Consider the following 22610-nt stretch of genomic DNA (forward strand, 5'->3'; position numbering starts at 1 on the left):
TCACCCTGGAACTTTTCGCCGTTCTTTGACCCGGAAGCCGTTCATCTTTTGCGGCGCGTCACTGCTGCTGCTGCAGTGGAAGCTTGCTGCCCCCTAGTGTCTATTTCGAGGTTCCCGTTGGCGCCTATTCTTCGGGACTTCCAAACATAGCTTTAGATGGCTATCACAACTTGATAGTGGAAATGAAAAATAACGGCATGACGTCTAGTGAAATCGCTGCACATCTATGTAGCAAATTTGGCCCTATAAGAGGACTTTCGGAGAGAAATGTCCGAGTGTGGCTCTCAGATCGTCTGTCCGAGGCCTCGAAAAAGACACTAGGGGGCAGCAAGCTTCCACTGTTGCAGCAGCAGTGACGCGCCGCAAAAGATGAACGGCTTCCGGGTCAAGGAGAAACCAGCTTGTGAAAAACGGTTTACGGCCACATTTCATTTCCCGATTTGTGCTAAATAAACACATAATAGAACATCGGATAAGGCCTCGTTTCCCGTTTTTCGTGTTCATTTTTATTTCAACAAAAACGGAAGACGACTCGTTTCCCATTATTTGTTCATACATCAAAACAAAAAAACGGAAATCGGTTTGTTTCCCGTTTTCCGTGTCCTTGCTTCAGAAGGAAATACGAATGGCCGAAAAGTACACGGACCCCCCACCCACTATCTCTCTCTATCTTTTGCTCTCCGTCTATGTCCGCCTCAACTCGCCTCGCGATCGCATCGGATTCAACCCGCTAAATGCTCCTCGTGACACGCCAACAACCGCGACCCACGGAGGGCGAACCTGGTCACGTGACCGTTTCCGCTCGACGACCCTGGCACAAATCGAGGCTTCGTTTTCCCGGTCACTTGACCCTATAAGTCACCGACACACACTTCGAAACGAGGCTTCGTTTTCCACGCCCACCTTTACTCGACACAAGCTTCGGAAACCGCGGTTCATTTTTGCCCATCACTACCTGTGTTTAATGATGTGCAGCATCACATTCAATTCCTGAAGATGTATATTTGCCATGTTCAAAAACGGTCTCCCTTGTGCCTTCTCCCCAGGATACCAGAACTGCAGAAGCCCCAGGAAAGAAGCACCGCCAAAACTCCGCCAGCTAGGTGCCATCCTTTTTAATCAACCTGACCACAATTGGAGGACGCCTGATGTAGTTCCAGCTTGTCACGCTTCTCATCATTTGTGGAATGGAGGTTGACCAATTCACGGGATGCCCAACGCTTGCTCAGTAGTCAGTGTAGATCCTGTGGGGCTGGCAGCAGCTACATCTGGCTACTGGGTCTCCGTTGGTCGCCATTTCCCTCAGGATGCTTTAAAAAGCAGGTTATTCTATAATGACTGTAGCTCCTATTAAATATGTGGGGCATTTGTATACACATCTGGATGTTAATGTCCGTGCTATTGAAGGAAATGTTTGGGTATTTTCTGGACCTGGCATACAGTGTAGGACTCTGTGTGTCAGTCTAACAGCTACATTGTCTGCTGGGTTTCAGGCATTACTTTGATAAAGCACAATTATTATTATTTCAGTACTTGCATTATTTGTAAGAACAATGTCCTACATCGGAGGAAGCAGAGGCAGATAATTTGACAATGTTGTGTTTATTGACTCATAAAACATTCTTCAAACAATAAAACAATTTTAAATGTCCGTTTCTGTACAATGCTTGCTAAGCAATCTTATTTATATTTATATATATATTTATAAAATGTAAGAGGAGTCGTGTTAAAATGACAAAACCCCTTCAAATTTAATGGCAGGTACTCTGGAAAAAAATAACAGCATTCCATCAACAAATATTTTCAAGCAATAAATATGTATTTATAAATAGTGTAAATTTACATCAAGATTAGAAACAACAAAATCACAAATTAAACTTTATTTCATAAGTCTATGTGCAACCCATTTTCTTTGTGACTTGGCTAGTATTTGTTTTTTGTTTTTTTACTTTTTTTTGTTTTGTTTTTTTAAACCTATGAAAAACAGTTTGGAAAAGAAGACAAAGAAAAAAGTTGAGAAAGAATAAAACCAATATCACGTTACAAATTTTGTGAAGATACTGAGTCTCAAAATAGCATAGACAGAAGAGCAGACTGCTGCTCCTTAGGGAGGACAAACTGAAGACATTCCGGGAAATTGTTAAAAAAAAAATCAAACGGCAAAGCTGCTATGCAGAAGTAGAGAGTGAGGAGAAGGTGGTCAAGTCAGTAGTAGTCTTTTAAGGGGTGCTATCGCCAGTAATGAACAGTTAAGTATCTACAAAACATGTGATCGATCACGCATTAAAAGAAACACTCGGCCCTCGTGCTCCGGCTCCCAACCATTTTTGATTAAGTCCTCCACTGAAACGGGCTGAACCATTGTCATTCGGGAGGGCTGAGAGGGTCGAGGGAGAAACAGTCCTGTGAGCAATCTCGGTGCTGCCCCCATCTGGTGTGGGGGGGGGCCTGTGCGCCAAATAGGTTGCATAGACAGACATACGCAGCAGCAGCCTCCAGCCGTCGTTATGGAGACCTGCCATGCGGGGGGAAGGGGGGCGGGTTGGTGGTGGTGGTGGTGTAGAGACGGCCTTGGCTTTCCTGAATATCAGAAAGGGGTCCGTGTACATAAGATGCGTTTTGATTTCAATTGGCTTCATGGTTCCGCTGCAGAAGAAATGGGGTCTCCTAATGTCAAGATGAAGATGAATGAAGAGGAGGAGCCTATAGGGAGGGGGTCGAGACAGGCTCAAGTTAGTAAACATCAATATTAAAATTCACTCCTGTACTGTCACTCTAAAACCATAGTGAGCTTAAAAAAATAAAAAATAAAAAAAATACACAAATTGTAGTTCCCAACTTTCCAAATCCAAACGATAAACTTTGACACATGACACAAAAGTTGGGTACACCTTTGATTGGCCGCCAGCCAATCAAAGGGCATGTACAGTATAGACAACCAGCGACACTTACATCAACAACTATAGACAATTGTGTCAGTTTTTGTAATGTATGCAGAAAAGTTCCTATATTCAACACACGGTTGGAAGACCTCTCGACAGAGGCACACACGACACTGTACTGCCCGAAATGTACTTCCATTATCTTTAATTCATCAAAATGAGCAAAAGGGGAGGAGCTAGATGTAAAAAATTTACCAAATCTGATACCTTGACAATAGACATAAAAAAAAAAAAGTCCACATAAAAATTGTCTCAAATATAGAAATATACATACACAGCACATTCATTTGTATGTTATTATATATTGATATTGTATGGGAAAATCCACCAAATCAAGTGCCAATTGCTTTTCGCAATACTATCAAAATTAACATTAGTTCTATCTTTTTTCTTATTGTTCTGTCATTTTCAGGACGTGGTAAAATGGCCGTCCTCTGAGATGGATAAAATAAATAAATATAAAAACAAATAAATCATATTCGACTACTTAACTCATAATCCAGACACAATATTCATTAGATTGATATTGTAAAGAAAATCTTTGTGTTGCCTTCCCATTTAAATAATAAAAGTAATATTTTTGTCTTGAAAATATCTGGGACAGGCTAATTTGGCTTCTCTTTATCTTTTGGCTCTCTGCACTTTCTAATCATTACTTTTCTAAATAAAGTGTCTTGCAATCTAACACTTATATGATGCAACGTGTCTGAAATGTTTCACATTTCATATCCATATACGAGCTCGATATGATTCCGAGACGTTCTGCATCACAAACGATTAAAATGAAATCCTTTCAACTGACATTTCTCGTACTTGTAGATGTCAACTTTGCTTGTTGTTCTCTCAACTCGTATCCTGATTCCTCATATAGATGATTAGTCCATCATTATAATTATCGTTATTTTTTTAAACTATACTATTAGTTGGTCACACGTGTGTTATTTTTGACAAATTATTCACCAATACGATCTCTATAAGTAATAAAAGAAAATACTGTATAGTAATGATAAAAAGATACGTGAAAATTATTGTATATTATATATTTAAAGTGTTGACTTCATCACATTTATTTATTAAATGTGAAAGGTAATTTGTATTTTCAACTCTGTGTCCAGACTATATGGACAGCCTGTAGAATACACAATAAAACTAATTTAAAAAACTAAACATATTAATAAAACATAAAAAAAAAAAAAATCTAGTGCCCATAAAAAGTCCCATTCAAACTATGTGGTTGTACAAGTTTTTTCGAGGCAGGTGCAAGGAATTAAATGACATAAAATGCAACAATGTGTGCTTCAAGTATGTTTACAAGTACAGTATCTCACATTTATTTGGACTTCAACACAATCTGTGTTGTCGCAGTTTGAACACCAGGTGGCACCCACGTAATGACGTACTTCACAGAGACAGATGAAGAAGAACGTCACGGATGATTGAATGGATTTTACATGATGAATGGACTGACTGATTAAAATAAATAGAAGACTGATTGCCGAGAATACTTCATAGATAATTGTTGCAAATAATTTGCAACTTTGTGACCTATAAAATGTCAGAAAATGAAGAAAAACGATCTTTTTGCACCAATATCGATCAGCTGAAAACCACGTGATCGCCGCCAATTTTCCGGTCCCGTCTAGTATGAATCGATTCACCATTGTACATCTGCATCGTGATGCATCTTAAAACCAATTATTTATTCCATCACTGCAGAAGATTTCATCACTTTTGTATGTATCACATTTATTTTGGAATCCTCCAGTATAGTTGTGTCAGGTGCTCAATCAACCTCCATCAAAACGAATACCCCAAACCCAATGAAGAGTTATTAATTCTCACAAACAAATAGTTTTTCAGGTCAAAGCAGACGAGTGCCTGGAGTCAATGTTGTCATCAATACGTGGACTTACTAATGCAAACTGGTCGTAGACCTGCATGAGGTCCTCCATCCTGTGTTGCTCCAGCACCACAAAGTCGTTCAGTGTGGCGCTGCCTTTGCGGGCGCAGTCCTGGCAGTGGACCACGTACTGCTTCTTGGACAGGAGCTCACGGCGCACAAATAACAGGTTGAACACCTCAACCTGAAAAGCATGCAATACACACAGACACAGAAATGAGAAAGGAGCTTAACTCATGGAGTTAAAGCAAAAAATAAAAAAAATAAAAATTCCATTGCCTGAAAACATTTTATTCTTAAAATGACTGAGGTCAGATTTTGCAGTGCAGTGAGGTGCACACAGATTCTTTTAAAATAATTTTGTACATGCGAGTGTGGCAAATGGCTTTGCAACGTTATGCAACACTGAAGAAAGCCTGTCGAAAAAGCAACAATGGCTACGAGTGCTCAGTGAGACGTGGGCTTCATTTTTCGGAATGACGGAAATCCGTCCCGGCGATGGAGAATTTTAACCCCTGGCTTAACTTGTATCTCACTTTTCTAACTGTAAAGTACCCACGAGTACTTCTCATCATCTTATTCACAACAGTGGAATAGTTTTGCATTGATGGTGGCGTATTTTGGTGTACAGTCAAACCTCGGTTTTCGAACGCTTCTGTTCTCAACCAAATCGGTTTTCAGCCAGAACATTTGAGAATTTTATGTCTCAGAACTCGTCCAAAATTTCGGCTCTCAACCAAACTGAAAAAAGCCGAGTGTACCTGAACGTGACTCACTCGGGAGCCGAGCTAACTCGAATGCCCCGGATGTTTCCGCCGTAGCACATTCGTGTTCAAAGTTCGTTTGGAGCAGACCTGTTCATTGTTATTTACGCAAATCTCTTTTTTTTAGTTTTGCATCGTGTATTAGCCCCTAATCTTGGGTCCAAAGAAAGCAAGTGCAAGTGGTAAAGCTGGTGAAGAAAAGAGGAAAGTAGTGCGCAGAACTATTGAATTTAAAAAAGAAATGTTTGCATTTTGTTTGTTTTTTCATCATTTTAGATAGGATATCTAAATAAAACAGTGTCTATTTCTACCCTTTTCTATTTATGGTAAACAGTATACAGTGCAGTTTATGGTGTAAAATAGTAAAAAAAATAAAAAAAACTTGGAAAAAGTTTTTTTTTTAGACTTGGAACGGATTAAAATTATTTACATTAATTCTAATGGGAAAAATTGCTTTGGATTTTGACCAAATCGCTTTTAGAACAGCCTTCTGGAACGGATTATGTTCAAAAACCGAGGTTTGACTGTATCTGATACAGGTGCTTCAGCATACTTGCCCAAAAATGGATTAACATGAACCACGGGCAACCGAGTTTGAGTTGACATATGACCAGTACGCCACAAAGTAGCACAAACAATGTTACGAACCTCACAGATTGTGCAGTAGTGGGCCGGTTCGTCTCTGGTTCTGTTCCTCAGCACCGTTTCTTTGCCAGCTGTCGCTAAGGCTTCCTTCACCCACTGGCACTGCTTCAGCGTCCGCAGCAAACAGTACCTGCGAGGAACGCGTCAGATGGGACGGTTGCAGTTAACCGTGCGCGTATCAAAATCAAGAGCCGTGAAAAGTGTGAACGACTGACTCACTTGATCATCTCAAACAACTTGTGATCCGACACCTTTATGTTGCGTGCCATGTTCCAAGAGAGGTGCACCATGGGAACCATGGATTTCACACTTTGGAGCTTGTTCCACTCGTAACGCTCCACGGCCAACTTGTACTGATGGGCTGAAAACAGTCAAAAGAAACACGTCAAATAATATTGAACGATTTTAAAAATTGGTGGAGCTTGGTAGTGAGGAGTAGGGATGTAACGATTAGAGATCGACCGATAATCGGTCGGGCCGATAATTGACATATTGGTACATATCGGTATCGGTCTGTTTTATTAATCTGACGGCCGATATGAGCGATCCATTTAAAACTCCGTCTTTTCGCTTCGAATGCAGCCCAGAGCGTCTCTGTCTGTTATGGAGTCCAACTCCAGCAATGTAACGCCCATAGCAGCATTTGATTGGTTAGCCGTGCAAGAGCCAGAACCAATCAGTAGTGTATGCCTGTATCACAGTAGCCGGTCACACACGCACCCACGTACACAACGCGACAGACACATGCTTCGAAGGTAAGTTAAAAGAGAAGAGACTCCGCCGATCGTTTCACCATGATAAGCTAAACACATTGAATTATGTTGTGTATTAAATGCACTATATGAATGGAGCTGCATTGCCTTGCATTGAATCCCCGCTAGCTAACAGTGGTGTGTTCAGCTTAGCATGTAGGCTAACACCCAGTAGCTAATTCGCTACTTGAACTACTCGGGGAGGGAATCACACACATTTTCACTTAATTAAGTAAATAATGTTTGTTAGAAAGGTTCCAAATATTAACAGTTGTCATTATTATATTGTCTAGTTCCATGTTAAGAGTAGAGTAACGTCATTATATTTACCTCTCGTGACGCACACATTGCATTCTGGGTCACGTCCATTACTTGTTGCATAGCGGTTATTATGCAGTGAGATGCCACAATGACACTAAATAGCGTTTAGTTACTTTATATTGTGTTTATTTGTCGCACTGGTTTGCCATTGTGTGCCTTAAGCTTCGACGTCGATTTGATTGACAGCTCGTTGTGCACCTCGTTAAAGTCCGCTCCGTAACAAATTAAGTGTCTCAAACACCGTTTAACTACGCGAACATGTCCTCTTCCGTATGTTTGGCATTAGTAGAGAAGTGCACTAAAGTATAGTGTGCTTATTTGCTCGTTTTGTCTCTCTTTTCACGTCATGTCTGCCGTCATTTGGGACATTATCCTCTCAATGGATGCCACTAATATGTAACATCTACGGCCGTACACGGCTGCAATTAATGTTCAGTGATGTAATTTCGTTACGTGCATCATACTTTGAATAATGAGCTCATGTTTGGTGTGTTGTATAACTTTCTCGTGTGTTAGTAACTATTCATGTGGACAGCTAAGATAGTGCTTGTTAATGTGAATTAGCAATGTTGCAGCCCAGTTATTATTTAGACAAGTACATCTGTGCCATTAAGTGATACAGTAGTGAGAGAATAGTGTGCCCATATACACACACGTGTCTATAAGTGTAAAACACATTAAACAGCAGAAACTGGCAGCGGTCCACCGCAACAATGTCTGTTTAACCAAGTTATTCTTACTATTATTATAACCAAGTTATTTTACTCAACCCTTTTTCTGCGTTGATTGGGGCATCCTAAGTGGCACTAAACTACATGATGAAGTGTCTTTTGACAGTTCTCTTGTAGAGAGGAGTAGCATGATATTGCTGTTCTCGATTTAAGATCCTCAGCTTATCAAAACTGTCTATATGGTAACAATAACAATAATCATAATAAGGTCTACAAGAACTGTATGGTGTTCAGGGATGAATAGTTTTTCTCATGGAATTTTTTTATTTATTTTTGCTGTAGTAATAAGTAATGCCACAGCTGATGCACATTTTGAATGACAGGGTTCCTCCTATTACTTCAAAATATAAAAATATAACATTTATAGAATAAAACTACAAGTATCCCAAATGCTATAAAAGGTAATGTCACATTGGCCCCCACATTTAACTCCCCCCGCCACCAACGTCTTATTGCAGATAGAAGGATGTAAAATGAAAAGTGTAGTGTGAGAATCCATTGTAAAGAACGGTTAGGGTTTGCATTATTCAAAAATTTGGTGCCAACATTTTAACTTTTACTGCAAATGAATATCGGCTTCAAATATCGGTTATCTGCCTCCTTGACTACCGATAATCGGAATCGGTATCGGCCCTGAAAAAAGCATATCGGTCGATCTCTAGTAACGATATCCAAACATCACGATACGATATTGTCACGATATGAAGGTCACGATCCGATAATTCTCACGATATTGTGGGGGCGTTGGCGATATTTAAAAGATCACAATATTGTGAAAAAGAGAGCTCATGCTAAAAAAAAAGCACAATATTGTGCTTTTGTACATAACAGCAATGCATATAAACCACTTACAATCTATAATAACAATATTGAGGCACTTACTTGCTAATGCAAGCACACATTGATCGCTTCACAAGCAAATTAGGTTCTCCTTTCATCTGACAATTAGCATAGATTTTAAACATAGAAGGCCAAAACATCCCTAATGAAAATTAAATTGCACTAATAAAAGTAGCCACTAGCGGGTGCTAGAACTGCACAAATGGAAATCAACCTGACTTTTTTTTTTAACAGATGTGTTCCTTTTAAATATTGTGAACATGACGACGACGATAACGTGGCACTTTTAATATCACAATATCGCCCTTATCGTTACATCCCTAGTAATGAGGTACATTTACGCAGTTGCATTTAATTAATAACGTCTCGGATGAATTGTACTTGTCAGAGTATGTTTAATGGCACACGATGTTGGGCAAGTTACCAGCGAGCACACCAACTGGAGTCATCCCGCTCATTTTGGAACAACAGGCGTAGGAAATTCCGTGCATTGACCTAATCACTGACATGCGCAGCCTTCAATGTAACCATCCGCAGTTACGTTCAAGGCTCAAGTGCGGTCAAAAAAAATAGTGCGATTAAGATGCGTTAAAACGTGATTAATGCGACATTCTTCTGTGATTAATTAATCTATTAACGCTTTAACTTTGACAGCCCTAATTTGAAGGTAATAAGTTTCTTTACTAATAAGTTACTCTAAGTTTAGGTTACTTTTAAGTAACTGTTTTTAAAAAACAATCTTGGATTAATTGATTGAATAATGATTTCTATATTCCAAAAGGAAAATGCTACATTTTTCAAATGATTCGATAGTGACAGCTCTAGTCTAATTTCTGCCTAATAATAGATCAGAAGTTACGCACCAGCAGGGCTGTGCTATTAATCGAAATTCAATTACAATTTCAATTATTACGCTCCACAATTACAAAATCAGAATAATCGTGAAAAAAAGATTATTCATACTAATTTTTGAGTTGACATTTATACTTAAAAAAAATGTTCAAAATAACTAATTTATTAAATTTTGTTTCATCCAAAAGAAACTTCCATAATTAGTGTTTCAAAGAATTTTATTTGTCTTAATATTTTTGTATTTGTTTTATTACGTTTAAAAATGTCCTTGTTTGTACCAAAAATAATAATAAAATAAATCGTCCTACTGTACAGTGCACAAGCTGCACTCCAACTTCAAGTTTTTGCCAACTTAAATAAATAAATAAATAAATAAATAAAATTCTAAATTCACTTTGGTACAAAAGGTACTTCCATAATTATGGTGATTATTTTTTTTTTTAATTGGTCTTAATATTTTTAAATGCTTAAATATTTTTTTGTTGTGTAACGAAAAAAAAAAAATCGTTTGAATAATCGTGATTATTATTTTTTCCATAATCGAGCAGCCTTACTCACCCGAGTTGTTTTATTTATTTTTTACTGAGTAATTACTTGCAACATTATTTTTACTTGAGTCATACTGATCTAAAGCAAGTCCAATTTTTGGCTTGCTGGCTACTGCAGGCCATGCACATACACTGATGGTTTTCTGGAGCACATCAGCTGCTTTGTATTCAAAGTTGCACTCGTTGAATGTTACAAAAAAGAAAAAAAAAAAGAAAAAAAGAAAAAAAAAAAGTGCCAGTAATGTAGTGTGTTTGTAAAGTCACTTAATGTAGTGAGGAAACGGAGGCCAATCAGCCGAAAAGGTCAATAATCAGCTGGAAATCAGAAATGCCATTCGAAAAGGTCACAGTATATTACAGACAATTAATTTTCTTTTACCAAGCTCAGCTCAAGTGCTTGCTTTGTGTGTGTGTGTGTGTGTTTGGGGGGGTTTAACTACCGTTGTGGGGACCGACTTGAAATGAAATTGTGGCGACATTTTGGTGGTCCCCACAAGTTCAGCCCTTTTGAGGGTCAAGACTTGCTTTTAGAGTTTAGGTTTGAGTTGGGTTACGGTTGAGGTTAGGGTAAGGAATGGGGGTAGGCAATCATTTTTAACTCATTCACTCCCAGCCATTTTCACAGAAGCAATCCCGTTTGCTCCCGGCTGTTTCACTGGATTTTGACTGGTTTTGCAAGGCCCACAGAATATTGTGTTCTATTGCTATAAAAGCATGGAACCTATCAAAAGAAAGATTAAAGTCTCTTCTTTCATCATGAAAAAAAAGTATGTTTCTATCTGTTTCCGTTTTGCAGCAATTAGCATTAGAAGAGAGCTAAGTTTCATCAGGTTTCACAAATCTAAAATTGTAAGTAATTGAGCTTTTTTTCTAGATGGCCCTGGTTGATCTCCTTTGCTCTGCTGCCAGCTGCTGGCCGTTTGTGTAATAACTACCATTTCTGCAACCGTTCTTTGCAGTTGAGAGGCTGCATCAAAGTCTTCTGTACACTCTAGCATAAAAAAAACAAAAAAAACAACAACAACAAAAACAACGTATAACTACGTCTTTGGGACACTTAGAACATAAAAAAAAAACGTATTTATAAGTTATTGGGAGCAAATGAGTTTAATGGTTGAGGTTCGGGAGAGGCATTATGTCAATGAGAAGTCCACATGACAAAGACAAACGTGTGTGTGTGTGTGTGTGTGTGCATGCGTGTTGGGGGAGAGAAAAAGCTCGAGCTGTTCTTTTTGTTTGAGAGCGCCAATACCTGTAAGTGGTCCGACGTTCCAGGCGATGTTGTTGCACCAGCCAATGGCCTGCACCCAGTGGACGGTGCCCGTGTTGAGCCAGACCAGGTCACCTGGACGTTGGATGAAGCGGTACACGGGCACGTCAGCCTCATACAGGTCCTCCAAATTTGGCCACCACGAGCCCATGAGAAAATTGATATTGTTCCTGACGGAGAGAATGACAATTGAGGGCAAAAAAAATAAAAAAATTAGGCTCAAGTGTTCACAAAAGTCAGGTTTCCATCCAAATGTTTCAAAATTTTTAAGCAAATTTTGTGAAAATGTGCAAAACGGACATGTGACTTGCGCCCGTTTCCATGTGTTCTTCTTTTGCAAATAGTGAGAGGGGACTTCACTGTTGTAGGTGACGGTACACCATAGAAGAAGAACAGGACGCTACTGCACTGTAATGTTGCATGAGTTTGCTTTTGTAATTATTGATAAACCGTTGCGTTTATTTGCTGTTTTCCATCTAAAATTGCATTAATATTCACTGCTTCAATTAATTCCAAAAAGGTTTCTGTTTTATCCCCCCCAACAAACATACCTTACTTTATCATCCGCAATTTCTTTGTGACTACAAACGTACATGTGATGTAATGTCCGGTCAACACATGCGACGTGTATCCGCTCTTGTCAGTGTTTATTTGCAAAACCTGTTTCACCAGCCACAATTTGAATTTTCCTTTTTTCGATACGCTTCCAAATATACCGCCACCAAGCGTAAAAACATTGCGTATTTTGGGCTATTTTTTTGAATTTCTAGCATTTCCATTCAGTTTTATTTTTGTATTCCTTGAAAATTTGAATAAAAAAGGGTGGATGGTTTACCTGGGGACAAAAAACAGCTCATGAACGGGGTCTTACTTTTCACAGAAGTTGCTCATCACACCCCAGTAGGCTTCTGGTACAGCAAACCATTCACAGTCTCCGGGCCCGATGTTAATGTTGACGGCACAGAAATTGTTGTGCTCCTGGTGACCTGCAGGTAACCCGAAAAATACAATAAATGAATCATTCCCCCGAAATATCTACATTCACCTCGGGCCAAGGAATAATTGACATGAGTCATTTGGTTGAACGAACCTGCTATTCGGCTCCCCGGGACCTTCATGTACAGCTGAACAGTGTTCATTCCCAGTATGGTGTGTCCCACATGGCTGAGCAAGTTGCCAGCCGACACAACACGAGCGAACGCTGGCAGTTTACTGAGTTCCTGGAGCTGCTGCTTCCACCTGGTGGGAAGAGACAAAAGTGTGTTTCAAAAAAAGCTGATCCGATTCAACGAGGCTGCAGACCAGTTGGCCAAATTGCGGTCACACTTACTTCCTTTCATCCGACACGTCGATGTTTGTTCCGAACTTGATGTGCTTTAAGGGTCCTCTTCTTTTGCGGACAACACTGCCAAATGACAAGCATACATCCTAAATCACTCTGGCTGTCTGCATTACAATGTATGTCATTTCATTGATTTATTTAAATTCTTAAAAAAAATAAAAATAAAAAAAATGTAAGCGGAAAGAAAAAAAGTAAAACTTCTAACATCTGCCCCAATTAACACAAAATGAATGATAGCTATGGTCAAGGCACACTTACAAACATAACAGTTTTGCAAAATTACAAAAATAATTCAATATTGTGTAATTGATTGCTACATATCAATGGCATCTCTTTTTTTTAATAGTGCTTTTATACATTGCTCATAGATAGAAATAGATGGAGAGGTTTTCATTTTACAGACTTTTTATTTTTACTTTATTTTTTTACTGTCCTAGAATAAAGTGCAATTGCACCTCCACTACATTAGGGGGCAGTGGCGCTCTCATTATTGTGTAGGGGTAGTATAGGGGTTTTGTTTGCACTGAGCATGCACGCTTTGCACACAGCCAAAAAATAAATAAATAAATAAAAAAATAAAATCAGCACAAATTATTTTATATTTTTGTTTTGCAGGTTAAAGTTTTTTTTGTTTTTTTTGTTTTGTTTTTAATATTGTGCTCCTGAGTTAATGTTGGTGATCAGTTTGAATGCATTATTAGTTATTGATTTTATGTAATTTTATTTTTCCGTATCATATGGTTTGACATGGTCAGTCAAAAAATGTTTATAGTTTAATTAAGGATTTAATTTTATTTTTGAATTTCAGATGCACTTTAAATCTTTTCTGTTACAGTTAATAAAGCTATTTTTTGTTGTAAGTTGGTCCCTATTTCTTTCTTTTTTTTATTCTCTTACACTTTAATACGGATACAGTGTTATGCACAGGTGTGCTTATAATGATTTTATAGACAAATGATTCTATTTATAGTCGTGGTGGTGGTGGTGGGGGGGGGATAATTGAGAAGCACTGCATTAGTATAACATTCTTTCATGCTTAAGGTGTGAACCCTAAGACGTTTTGGTGAATATTTTTTCATCAAAAATAGATATTTAAAAATGGAATTGCACTATGTAATATCGTGATATATTGCCGAATCAAATTTTTTTTAACACCCCTAGCGGTTATATTGCACCAATTGTATCTTGTAGTTTCCGGAGTATTTTGTTTCTGATTGTTTGTACCTCTCTGATGCTGGCTCTGTGTCACAGGGTTCCTTGAGTGCCTTTTTTTCATTTTCCTCCTGAAAAATTAGACATGAAATGTTACATGGGAGTTTTTTTATTTTTAAACTTTACAAATGACTATTATGATTCTCCTTGGGTGTATCATCTCATCACTGACCCGTAGTGACTCCTGAAACGAAGCAGCCTGGTACTGCGCATACTTCGCGATGGTTGTATGGGCTCGAGCGCTTTCACAGCGCCACATTTTCTTGGTGCCCGTCACGTCCCAATTCTCATCCGCAGGTTGTGACAGCTGCGTCCACACTTCCACCAAATGCTCCGGGTTGGCCTCAACCAAGGTCTTTGTGGAGAAAAGGCCCAGGTCTGCAGAAACACATCAAAACAACCAGGTAAAAGCTGAACGGTAATACAATCTCTTTCAGTTGGCTGCAAGCATGCAACATGTAGCAAGCTGTTTGGCGACACTAATTTCAATATTTACCCAGTTTGAGTGCTCCAGCCAGTCCTCTGATGACAGTGACAGGATTGGAGGGATTTGTGCAAAACTGGTGCAGTGGTGGGAAGAAAGCATCTCTCTTGTTCTCCAGCTGGTTCAAACAGGAAGCAGGGTGACGAGAGTATTTTTATTAGGATGGGAGAAATCATTGATTCTTACACCATTTTTCGAATTATTATGAAGCTAGGATTTAGGTAAAAAATGCATTCACTTTTAACATTCTCAAATTTTGGCCAATGTTAGGGCTGTGCAATTAATCGAAATTCAATAAAAATTTCAATTATTACACTCCACTCTACTCAACTCAACTTTATTTATAAAGCGCTAAGAACAGGCATTGCTGTATACAAAGTGCTGTACATAAACATCAGTTTTGCAGTAAACAAGAACAAAGCAAACATTTTGAAGTGCGAATATTTTTTTTTTTTTTTTTTTTTTACAATTACAAAATTAGCATAATCGTAAAAAAAAGATTATTCATACTAATTTTTGAGCAGTTTAAATTCATAAATTTGCACATTTTGAAATTTTAAAATAATTAAATTGTTTCATCCAAAATGAAATTGCATAATTATAGTGCTGAAAGAATTGTAGTTGTCTTAATATTTTTTACATTTCAAAATTTTGTTTTGTGCCAGAAAATAAACGATCGTCCCAGTGCACATGCTGCACTCCAACTTGAAGTTTTTGCCAACCTAAATAAATATATATTTACATTATTATAAATATATAACATTATAAATTCTGTTTGGTCCAAAAGGAACTTACATAATTACTGTGTTTTTTATAATTGGTTTTAATAAGTTTTAAATGTTTTCTTGTTTTGTACAAAAAAAAAAAAAAAAAAAAAAAATGGATGGAATAATCGTGATTTTAATTACTGCCAAAATAATCGTGATTATTATTTTTCCAAAAAAAAAAAAACCCAAAAAACCAACAAAAAAAACATACGAAGTAAACACTGCTGCTATGTGGAAGGTGGTCGGCCCATTGTGTACTGGACGCAAGCACCAGCAGGGCTAACTCCGTTTGCGAAGTTGTCCTTTGTGCATCCATAGAAGGAAGATGACAGTGAAACATGTCAGCCTCTTTTAAGGCTCCAGCCATGTAATATAATTAGTAATTACTAGAACTATGACTATATATATATATATATATATATATATATATATATATATATATATATATATATATATATATATATATATATATATATTATATTATATTATATATATATATATATATATTGAGAAAAAAAAATAGAAGTTGATGTGATAGAACATTGTTTTGCATAGTGGGTTTTTAAATTGAATGAATTATTAGTTCACCACTAGATGGCGCTAAAGATTACACACTGTGGCTCTAAGTGTCTTGGTTGCTCAATAGCATTGTATAATGGCCCCGGAACACTGTATTGATGCTGGATGAAAAAAAAATAATAATAAAAAATAAATAAATAAAATCCGCAACAATCAGAGTTCAGTGAATTACACTATATATGTATATATATATATATATATATATATATATATATATATATATATATATATATATATATATATATATATCGAATTTCTCTGCTACTCACATAGATGCTGGGGGTCGGTGGGTTGAGCTTGTCTTTGGGCAGGGCCGGCGTGGGAGGAGGGGGCAGCCGCGGCGGCGGGCACTTGTCGAGAAGGATGCTGCTATTGGAAAGCCCATTTTTGCCCAAGTTTCTGCACACAACAAAAATCAGGCAATTTTGATTGAGATCATTTTCTTGCAAATTGTTCATCACTTACGCAGCAGCAATTTGTCATCAAGTTCCGATGACAAATGTAGCCCATTTTATTGAGTAAAACACAAAAACTATTAACGTGTGATTCAAAAATATCTGCATAGCAACAAGATCGCCTGGTTACATAACCATTCCTTATGCGTTAGTGACTATAAAACGCCACTGGGGGGCACCATCAGCAAACGAACATTTGCTACACATTTGTCTCACCTGCAGGCTTTCAGCACGTCTGTTGAGCTGGGGTAGATTGATACAGATGATGAAGACGATGAGGATGACGAAGAGGAGCCATGGGGGGGCGTGGCCTTGAGACCGGTGACGGCGGGTGGCTCGGCCTTCTGTGGGCTCTGAGAGTCCTCTGAGATCCCCCCTTTGCCGTTACCATTGACGGCCGGTGCTGTTAGAGATGTGGCGGGACTGTGGCCTCCGATCTGGGTGTGTTCTAAGGATTTGGGTGAGGGCGTGGCCGTCGATATGGCGGAGATGGGTGAGGAGGCAGCGGAGCTTCCCTGTGTGTTGGGGGTAGAGGGCAAGCCAGCGGGGTGGATGTTGTTGACTTTGTTGGGAGATGTCGTCGATACGGTCCCTTCTGTCTTCCCCTCAACACCCCCTGCCAGCAGGGCAGATAGTCTTGGATTGTCTGCGCTAAGGCTCTGCTTTTCACCACTCTCTGCCACCTTGCCGCCCTCCCCCGAGTACATGTGATAGGCCAGGCTGTCGGACGGCGCCGCTTTGCCGTCCGGTGACGTCAATGGCGACGGCGCGCTACCCTCTGAACTGCCATTACCAAGGGACGCGGATGCTGTGACAAGGGTGGCTGCAGTGTTGCCATCTTTGGTAGCGGACACACTGGGTGCTGCCCCACTTGAGGTAGAGGAAGGGGGAAGAGAGGGTGGGGAAGGTAGGTGGTTGTGCGCTGGCTGTTGCTGTGGCGCTGCAGCGCTGGAATGTCCAACCTGATTGCTGGACTGCGGGGGAGCAATGGAGTTGGGGGTATATGGGTGAGAGGGGGTTACCTCAGTATTGGAGCCCACAAGAGGAACAGGCCGCTTCTGTAGCACCTGAAGGAAGCGGACAACCGCAGATTAAGACCACTAAAGGTCGGCAAAACACCCTTAGAATTATCAAAACATTTGAAAAATATCTATTATGATATTTGTGGTAATATTATTTGTAAGGCAGCATTGATTGCCACTAGCAGGCCACTGCAGGTTTTATTTATTTATTTTTTACATTTTTGGGGGGTTCTTTTGTTTTTTCAGGATTGAGGTCATTGTTCCTGTTGTGTCCTTCAGAGTCAATTCAAAATGGCCTTATTGGTCTCTCTGTAGTGCTCGATTAAAAGTTGAATTTTTCCTGCTACCAATTGTGCCTGCTCTGTCATGTAGCACTTTGCACGTTTGCCTCATGGTGTTATGTGTTTTGAATATTATAATATTATTTTTTTTAATCAAATTAATTTAATTTAATCATCATAGGCAGGATGTGGCGCAGCAAAAAATAGAACTTACCTGAGAGGAGTTAAGGTGCAAAGGCCGTGGCGTGGCGTCCTGTGTTTGCGTGCTTGTGCAGGTGTGAGGTAGCAGTGCTGCGTCGCCGCTGCCGGCAGGTTGCAGATAAGGCACATCTCTATTGGGGCCCGAGGCCGTAGGCCCCGGCTGATTATTATTATTATTACTACTACTACTGTTACTACTACTGTTACCGTCACCCAGACGGAAGGAGACTGAATCTGAGAGTCTGTGTGCCCCAGAATCCACAGGCCCATTGGCCAAAGGTTGAGGGGGGCACAGGGGCCGATGAGGTCCCAGATGGGGCCGCGTGGGATGCAGGCTGGGATTCGGGGATGGGAGGGAATTGGCAGTTGGGCCGTTGGGGAAGGAGGGCCGCATCTGACCTCCTGACGCATTCTGCCGCATCTGCAAGAGGAAAACAAGATAACATCAACATCAATTGTTTGAGTTAACAAGATCTATGACAAAAGAGAAGACCAATGGTGTCCAAACTACGGCACAGGGGCCATTTGCGGCCCGCCGTCCATTTTTTCAGTGGCCTGCGGCATATGCTAAAAATGGCATTTGACTCAGTTCAAATAAATTAACAACAACAAAAATGTTTGGAGATGGTCAAAGTAAGAAGGGAGGGTATCAAAAAACACAGATGCTATTAAAAGGTTATTTTAGGTAACTAAAACTAAAATTCAAAAAACAATTTCATTAACAAAATAAAATAGAAACGAAAATGCTTTTAAAAAGAACAAAAACTGAAACTACATTTTATGTGTACAAAACTAACTAAAACTAACTATAATTAAAGCAAAAATGTCCTTTGTTTTAGTCTTTGGTAATTAATTTAATGCATGAGCCGCTGGGGATGATTTTAAATGTAATTTCTAGTCGATTTATTTTGATATAAACCGGAATAATGACGTTTGAAAGTATGTCACACAGAAGTGATGTCATCTAGCAGCAGCCAATAGAAAAGCACCAAAAGATGACTCCCATGGTGTTTTTTTTTTAAATGTTGCGCACAAGTAATAAACATTAAAAAAAAAAAAAAAAAAAAAACAACCTAATACTAATATTGAAACTAACCAACTAAACTAAAACTAAGCATTTTTTTTTAAAGAACTAATAAAAACCAACTAAAATGAAAAATTCCCAAACTATAATAAATCTATTGCCATATTACAAATAAATTGGTTTATATATTGTAGCATTTTTCTAAATATGCAAAAGCACGAATAAATTATTTGTACAATTTTTAGGACAAAACACAATTTCTCTTCATAACATTATGAGGCCCTTGAGTCCTTCTGATTTTCTGTATGTGGCCCTCAAATGAAAACGTTTGGACACCCCTGGAGTAGACCAACGCATGACCATTATTTCTGCTAGTGTGCGTATTGTACAAATGCACAAGATATCATTTTTTTTACTTGGTGCTGCTGCATCATGGTGAACTGAGCTTCCAGCTGCTCCAAAATCTGCAGCTGTGGGGGCTTCAAGCTGGCTCGATTACTCCGGAGCTGTTCCAACAACTGCAGTATAAAAACAAAATTTAAAAAAGTACTGGAACAAAAAAAAAAAAAGTGAAGATGAAACAGAATAAATGCAATGACCAACCTGCAACTTCTGTGGGGAGAGGTACCAGTTGGGAACGGGCTGCTGCAATGGATTAGTGGCCCAGGAATCTCCCTGTTAATTAATGGAATAGCACACATTAGACACAATAAAAAGGTAGCATCAAAGACTTGCATAACTACAAACTTTACCTTGGCAGGGCTGGAAGCTCGCTTCCTCTTAGCTGGGCATGACTGGTCCTCTGCTTGGCCCAGTGCAGCCACGTGAGGAGGCAGAGACTGACCTGAACCACCACCCTCTGCAGCGTGGTTGGGTTTACAGGCCTGGAGGGCGGGAGAAAGACGGGGAGTAGCGCAGGCAAAATGAAACAAGGGAATAGCGTAATGAGCAAGAGGAGGAGTAAATGTAACAAAAGGCCATTGAAAAATGGTTGGAAAAGATCAAAAGTTGCAGACAGAAAGACAAGTGCAGAGAAAGAGATGGAGAAAATGGGGAAATTAGGGAGGAAAAACAAAATAAAGAATTATTGTTCAAGTGGGTGAAGAGGAAATGCAAAGCCAAGCAGGGGATTGATAGTATGGCAAATAGGGAAAAAAGAAAGAGACAAATGTTGACATTGAAATAATTGTAACATGTCTAACTGCCGCATGTTTTACTGAAGATTCACAGTGCCATTGAGTGCCCTCAGTGGAATGAGAGGTTCTTCTTCCAATAGTCGGCAAATTGAATCAGTTGTCATGACTACAAGCAAATGGACTATATGCACCACAATAGATTAAGAATTTCCCGTGGAAAGGTAAGGAAGGGTAGGTCCCAGTTAACGGAGTTCAGGAGTTTCAAGCTACTACAAACTATTTGGTGGAATAATATTCATCCTCATCCTTTAAATGTGTGATTACATGGGGATGATATGTGATAAAATGGGTATTAATAATGTTATTTATCAAATTTTTCAAATTATTCAAAATTTTCTAAAAATACCATGGACAAAATTTAGGTAGAGAACTGTTTTTAGACCTGGTCATTTAAATCTGTGCAGGCAAAACTCACAAGGGTCAATAATTTTAGGACCAAAACAAACTGTTTTGAACCTGAGCTCTAAAACTGAACGGGTCCAAACCGGACGACGTGTGAGTGTAAAGGGTGATTTGCAATGATGATGCCGCCACTGACCCTGTCACATGCAGTCCAAAAAAAGTCGATTCTGAGGCGTAGCCATAAACTAGACATTCCCTGGGCATAATGTACAATACTTTGTTACAGCTGCGGTTGTTTTTCAAAGTGCTCTCTAAACACAGTTGAGAACTGAGTGTCTCAAAAGTTGCGTTTATGTGGACATGCATGTACTGTGAAATAGAATCGCTCATTAAATCAGACATAGATCTGATTGCTTTGCCGATACTATGTAATATTATTCAGGGGAGCTTGAAACAATCACAGCAGATAGCAAGTATACGCAACTTTGAAGAGTTTGATACTGTTATTGTTGTTGCTATGTGGTAGACGATCATTCACATTCCGCTGCACCCCAAACGCATTAGTAGTGTGTGCATAGAGTCCATTGAATACATTAAACAGTATAATAGGTACAGCTGCCCTATAAAAGTGAAAACATCAATCATCATCCCATATTGTCACCACAGCGGTGTAAAATTATTCTCACTTCAGATGGTAAAACATGAGAAAGACACAGTATGAACGTTGTAAAACGCTATTTAAGGATGGATCGGACCCAGTGAAAGACCTTTAACAACACATCAAAGCGTAGTCAAAAATACAACAGCAATCATGCACAAACAAACACTACAACTTCCGGCTGTGAAACAGGTGTAAATTAAAAAGTGATGGAACACTAGGGGGCGACGGCGAAAAGAGACTCTCTGATGGCACCCGGCCTTGTCACACGATCAAATGAACGGGCGAATTAGGATCGCAGCTGCTTGACTTTAGAGTTGCAGCGTTTAAATAAGTCACAGCGTCAAACAGATAGAAGTTTGCCCCATGAGCAGATTTGTCAACAAAGCGTTTGCCGTCTTGTTCTATATGGGGGATGATGAGGTGAGGGAGTGGAGAAATTAGTGTTCAACATCAACTGGAGTAGCGAGAGATGGATGAAGCCGAGTAACTACTGGAAAGAAAAGGGTGGGACACTGAGTAACACTTGGCTAGACTCCCTCACCATCTAAATAAGTGCCGTGAAGCAGCCTTTGACTTCCATATTATATTTGAATGTGCTATCCTACAAAGGTTTTAACCCATTAAGGCCGGGAGCGCATGACGGCGTTTCAACGATTAGACCTGGGAGCGCTCTTCTCCCCTTAAAGGCCCAGTCTGCCGGTTTCACTCTGGAAAAGGCACTTTTTAAATAGAGGATTTAAACAAACAAACTACTTCTCAATTTACAGATCAGGGCTTGTCTTCATTTCTGGTGGTGATTTTGTCCTAAACCCGCACCCCCACCAGCCTGTATTTTGCCATTTTGTGTTTGTTTTGTAAACAGCGGGACGTTTCTGTGGAAAGACAGTGTTTACAACCCTCCAGCCAATCGCGGAGTAGGAGCTGGCGTGTCGCAAACGGGGCAGTGAGAATTTGCCGGCTGCGTGACGTCACTCCCGCGGCAATTTGAAAGCACGCACGGATTTTTTTTTTTTTTTTTTTTTTACTCACTCACTCACTCACTCACAAAAGCTTACATGTGTGAATGTGTGTGGGTTTTGGACAAAATCACCACCGGAAACGAAGACAAGCCCTGATCTGTAAATTGAGAAGTAGTTTATTTGTTTAAATCCTGTATTTAAAAAGTGCCTTTTCCAGAGTGAAACCGGCAGATTGGGCCTTTAAAGCCGGAGGAGTTGATACGTCATTTTGTTTGACCAATACTTGGTCTCTTAGCCTATGAAATGCATCAGAATATACACACGAGGGTGACGTAGGCCTCGTAGCATGTCCTGGAATTTTATTCGAGCATTTATGGCTGACGCAGATTCGCGGGAGTTATGAAATAAATGATGCAACTGACAGCGCGGCAGGAATTCGAATCAACGCTTTGTAACGGAATGGACGACGAATAATTACCACTTGATCCCCCCCAGGTTATTACAACTGCTCTCTAGTGTT

At 39.4% G+C, this 22610-nt stretch overlaps 1 protein-coding gene across 2 annotated transcripts in view; it reads right to left on the reverse strand.

Annotated features, from left to right (window-relative positions):
* Window positions 1–1583: 1583 nt before the first annotated feature.
* The window catches only part of LOC144013464 (lysine-specific demethylase 6A-like), a 34022-nt gene continuing 12995 nt past the window's right edge, over window positions 1584–22610 (reverse strand). For both annotated transcript variants that reach the window (XM_077512382.1, XM_077512383.1), the window contains 17 exons: window positions 19685–19816; window positions 19536–19607; window positions 19349–19450; window positions 17922–18329; window positions 16621–17471; window positions 16219–16348; window positions 14616–14721; window positions 14292–14497; window positions 14132–14190; window positions 12896–12970; window positions 12656–12804; window positions 12437–12551; window positions 11548–11735; window positions 6471–6612; window positions 6255–6381; window positions 4856–5026; window positions 1584–2703 (listed from right to left, as the gene is read on the reverse strand). In XM_077512382.1, the coding sequence (XP_077368508.1) occupies window positions 2674–2703; window positions 4856–5026; window positions 6255–6381; window positions 6471–6612; window positions 11548–11735; window positions 12437–12551; window positions 12656–12804; window positions 12896–12970; window positions 14132–14190; window positions 14292–14497; window positions 14616–14721; window positions 16219–16348; window positions 16621–17471; window positions 17922–18329; window positions 19349–19450; window positions 19536–19607; window positions 19685–19816 (3063 nt within the window). In that variant the 3' untranslated portion in view covers window positions 1584–2673. The remainder of the gene's footprint in view (window positions 2704–4855; window positions 5027–6254; window positions 6382–6470; window positions 6613–11547; window positions 11736–12436; window positions 12552–12655; window positions 12805–12895; window positions 12971–14131; window positions 14191–14291; window positions 14498–14615; window positions 14722–16218; window positions 16349–16620; window positions 17472–17921; window positions 18330–19348; window positions 19451–19535; window positions 19608–19684; window positions 19817–22610) is intronic.

The sequence above is a fragment of the Festucalex cinctus genome, chromosome 2, assembly GCF_051991245.1.
Source record: "Festucalex cinctus isolate MCC-2025b chromosome 2, RoL_Fcin_1.0, whole genome shotgun sequence".
NCBI classification, from domain to species: domain Eukaryota; kingdom Metazoa; phylum Chordata; class Actinopteri; order Syngnathiformes; family Syngnathidae; genus Festucalex; species Festucalex cinctus.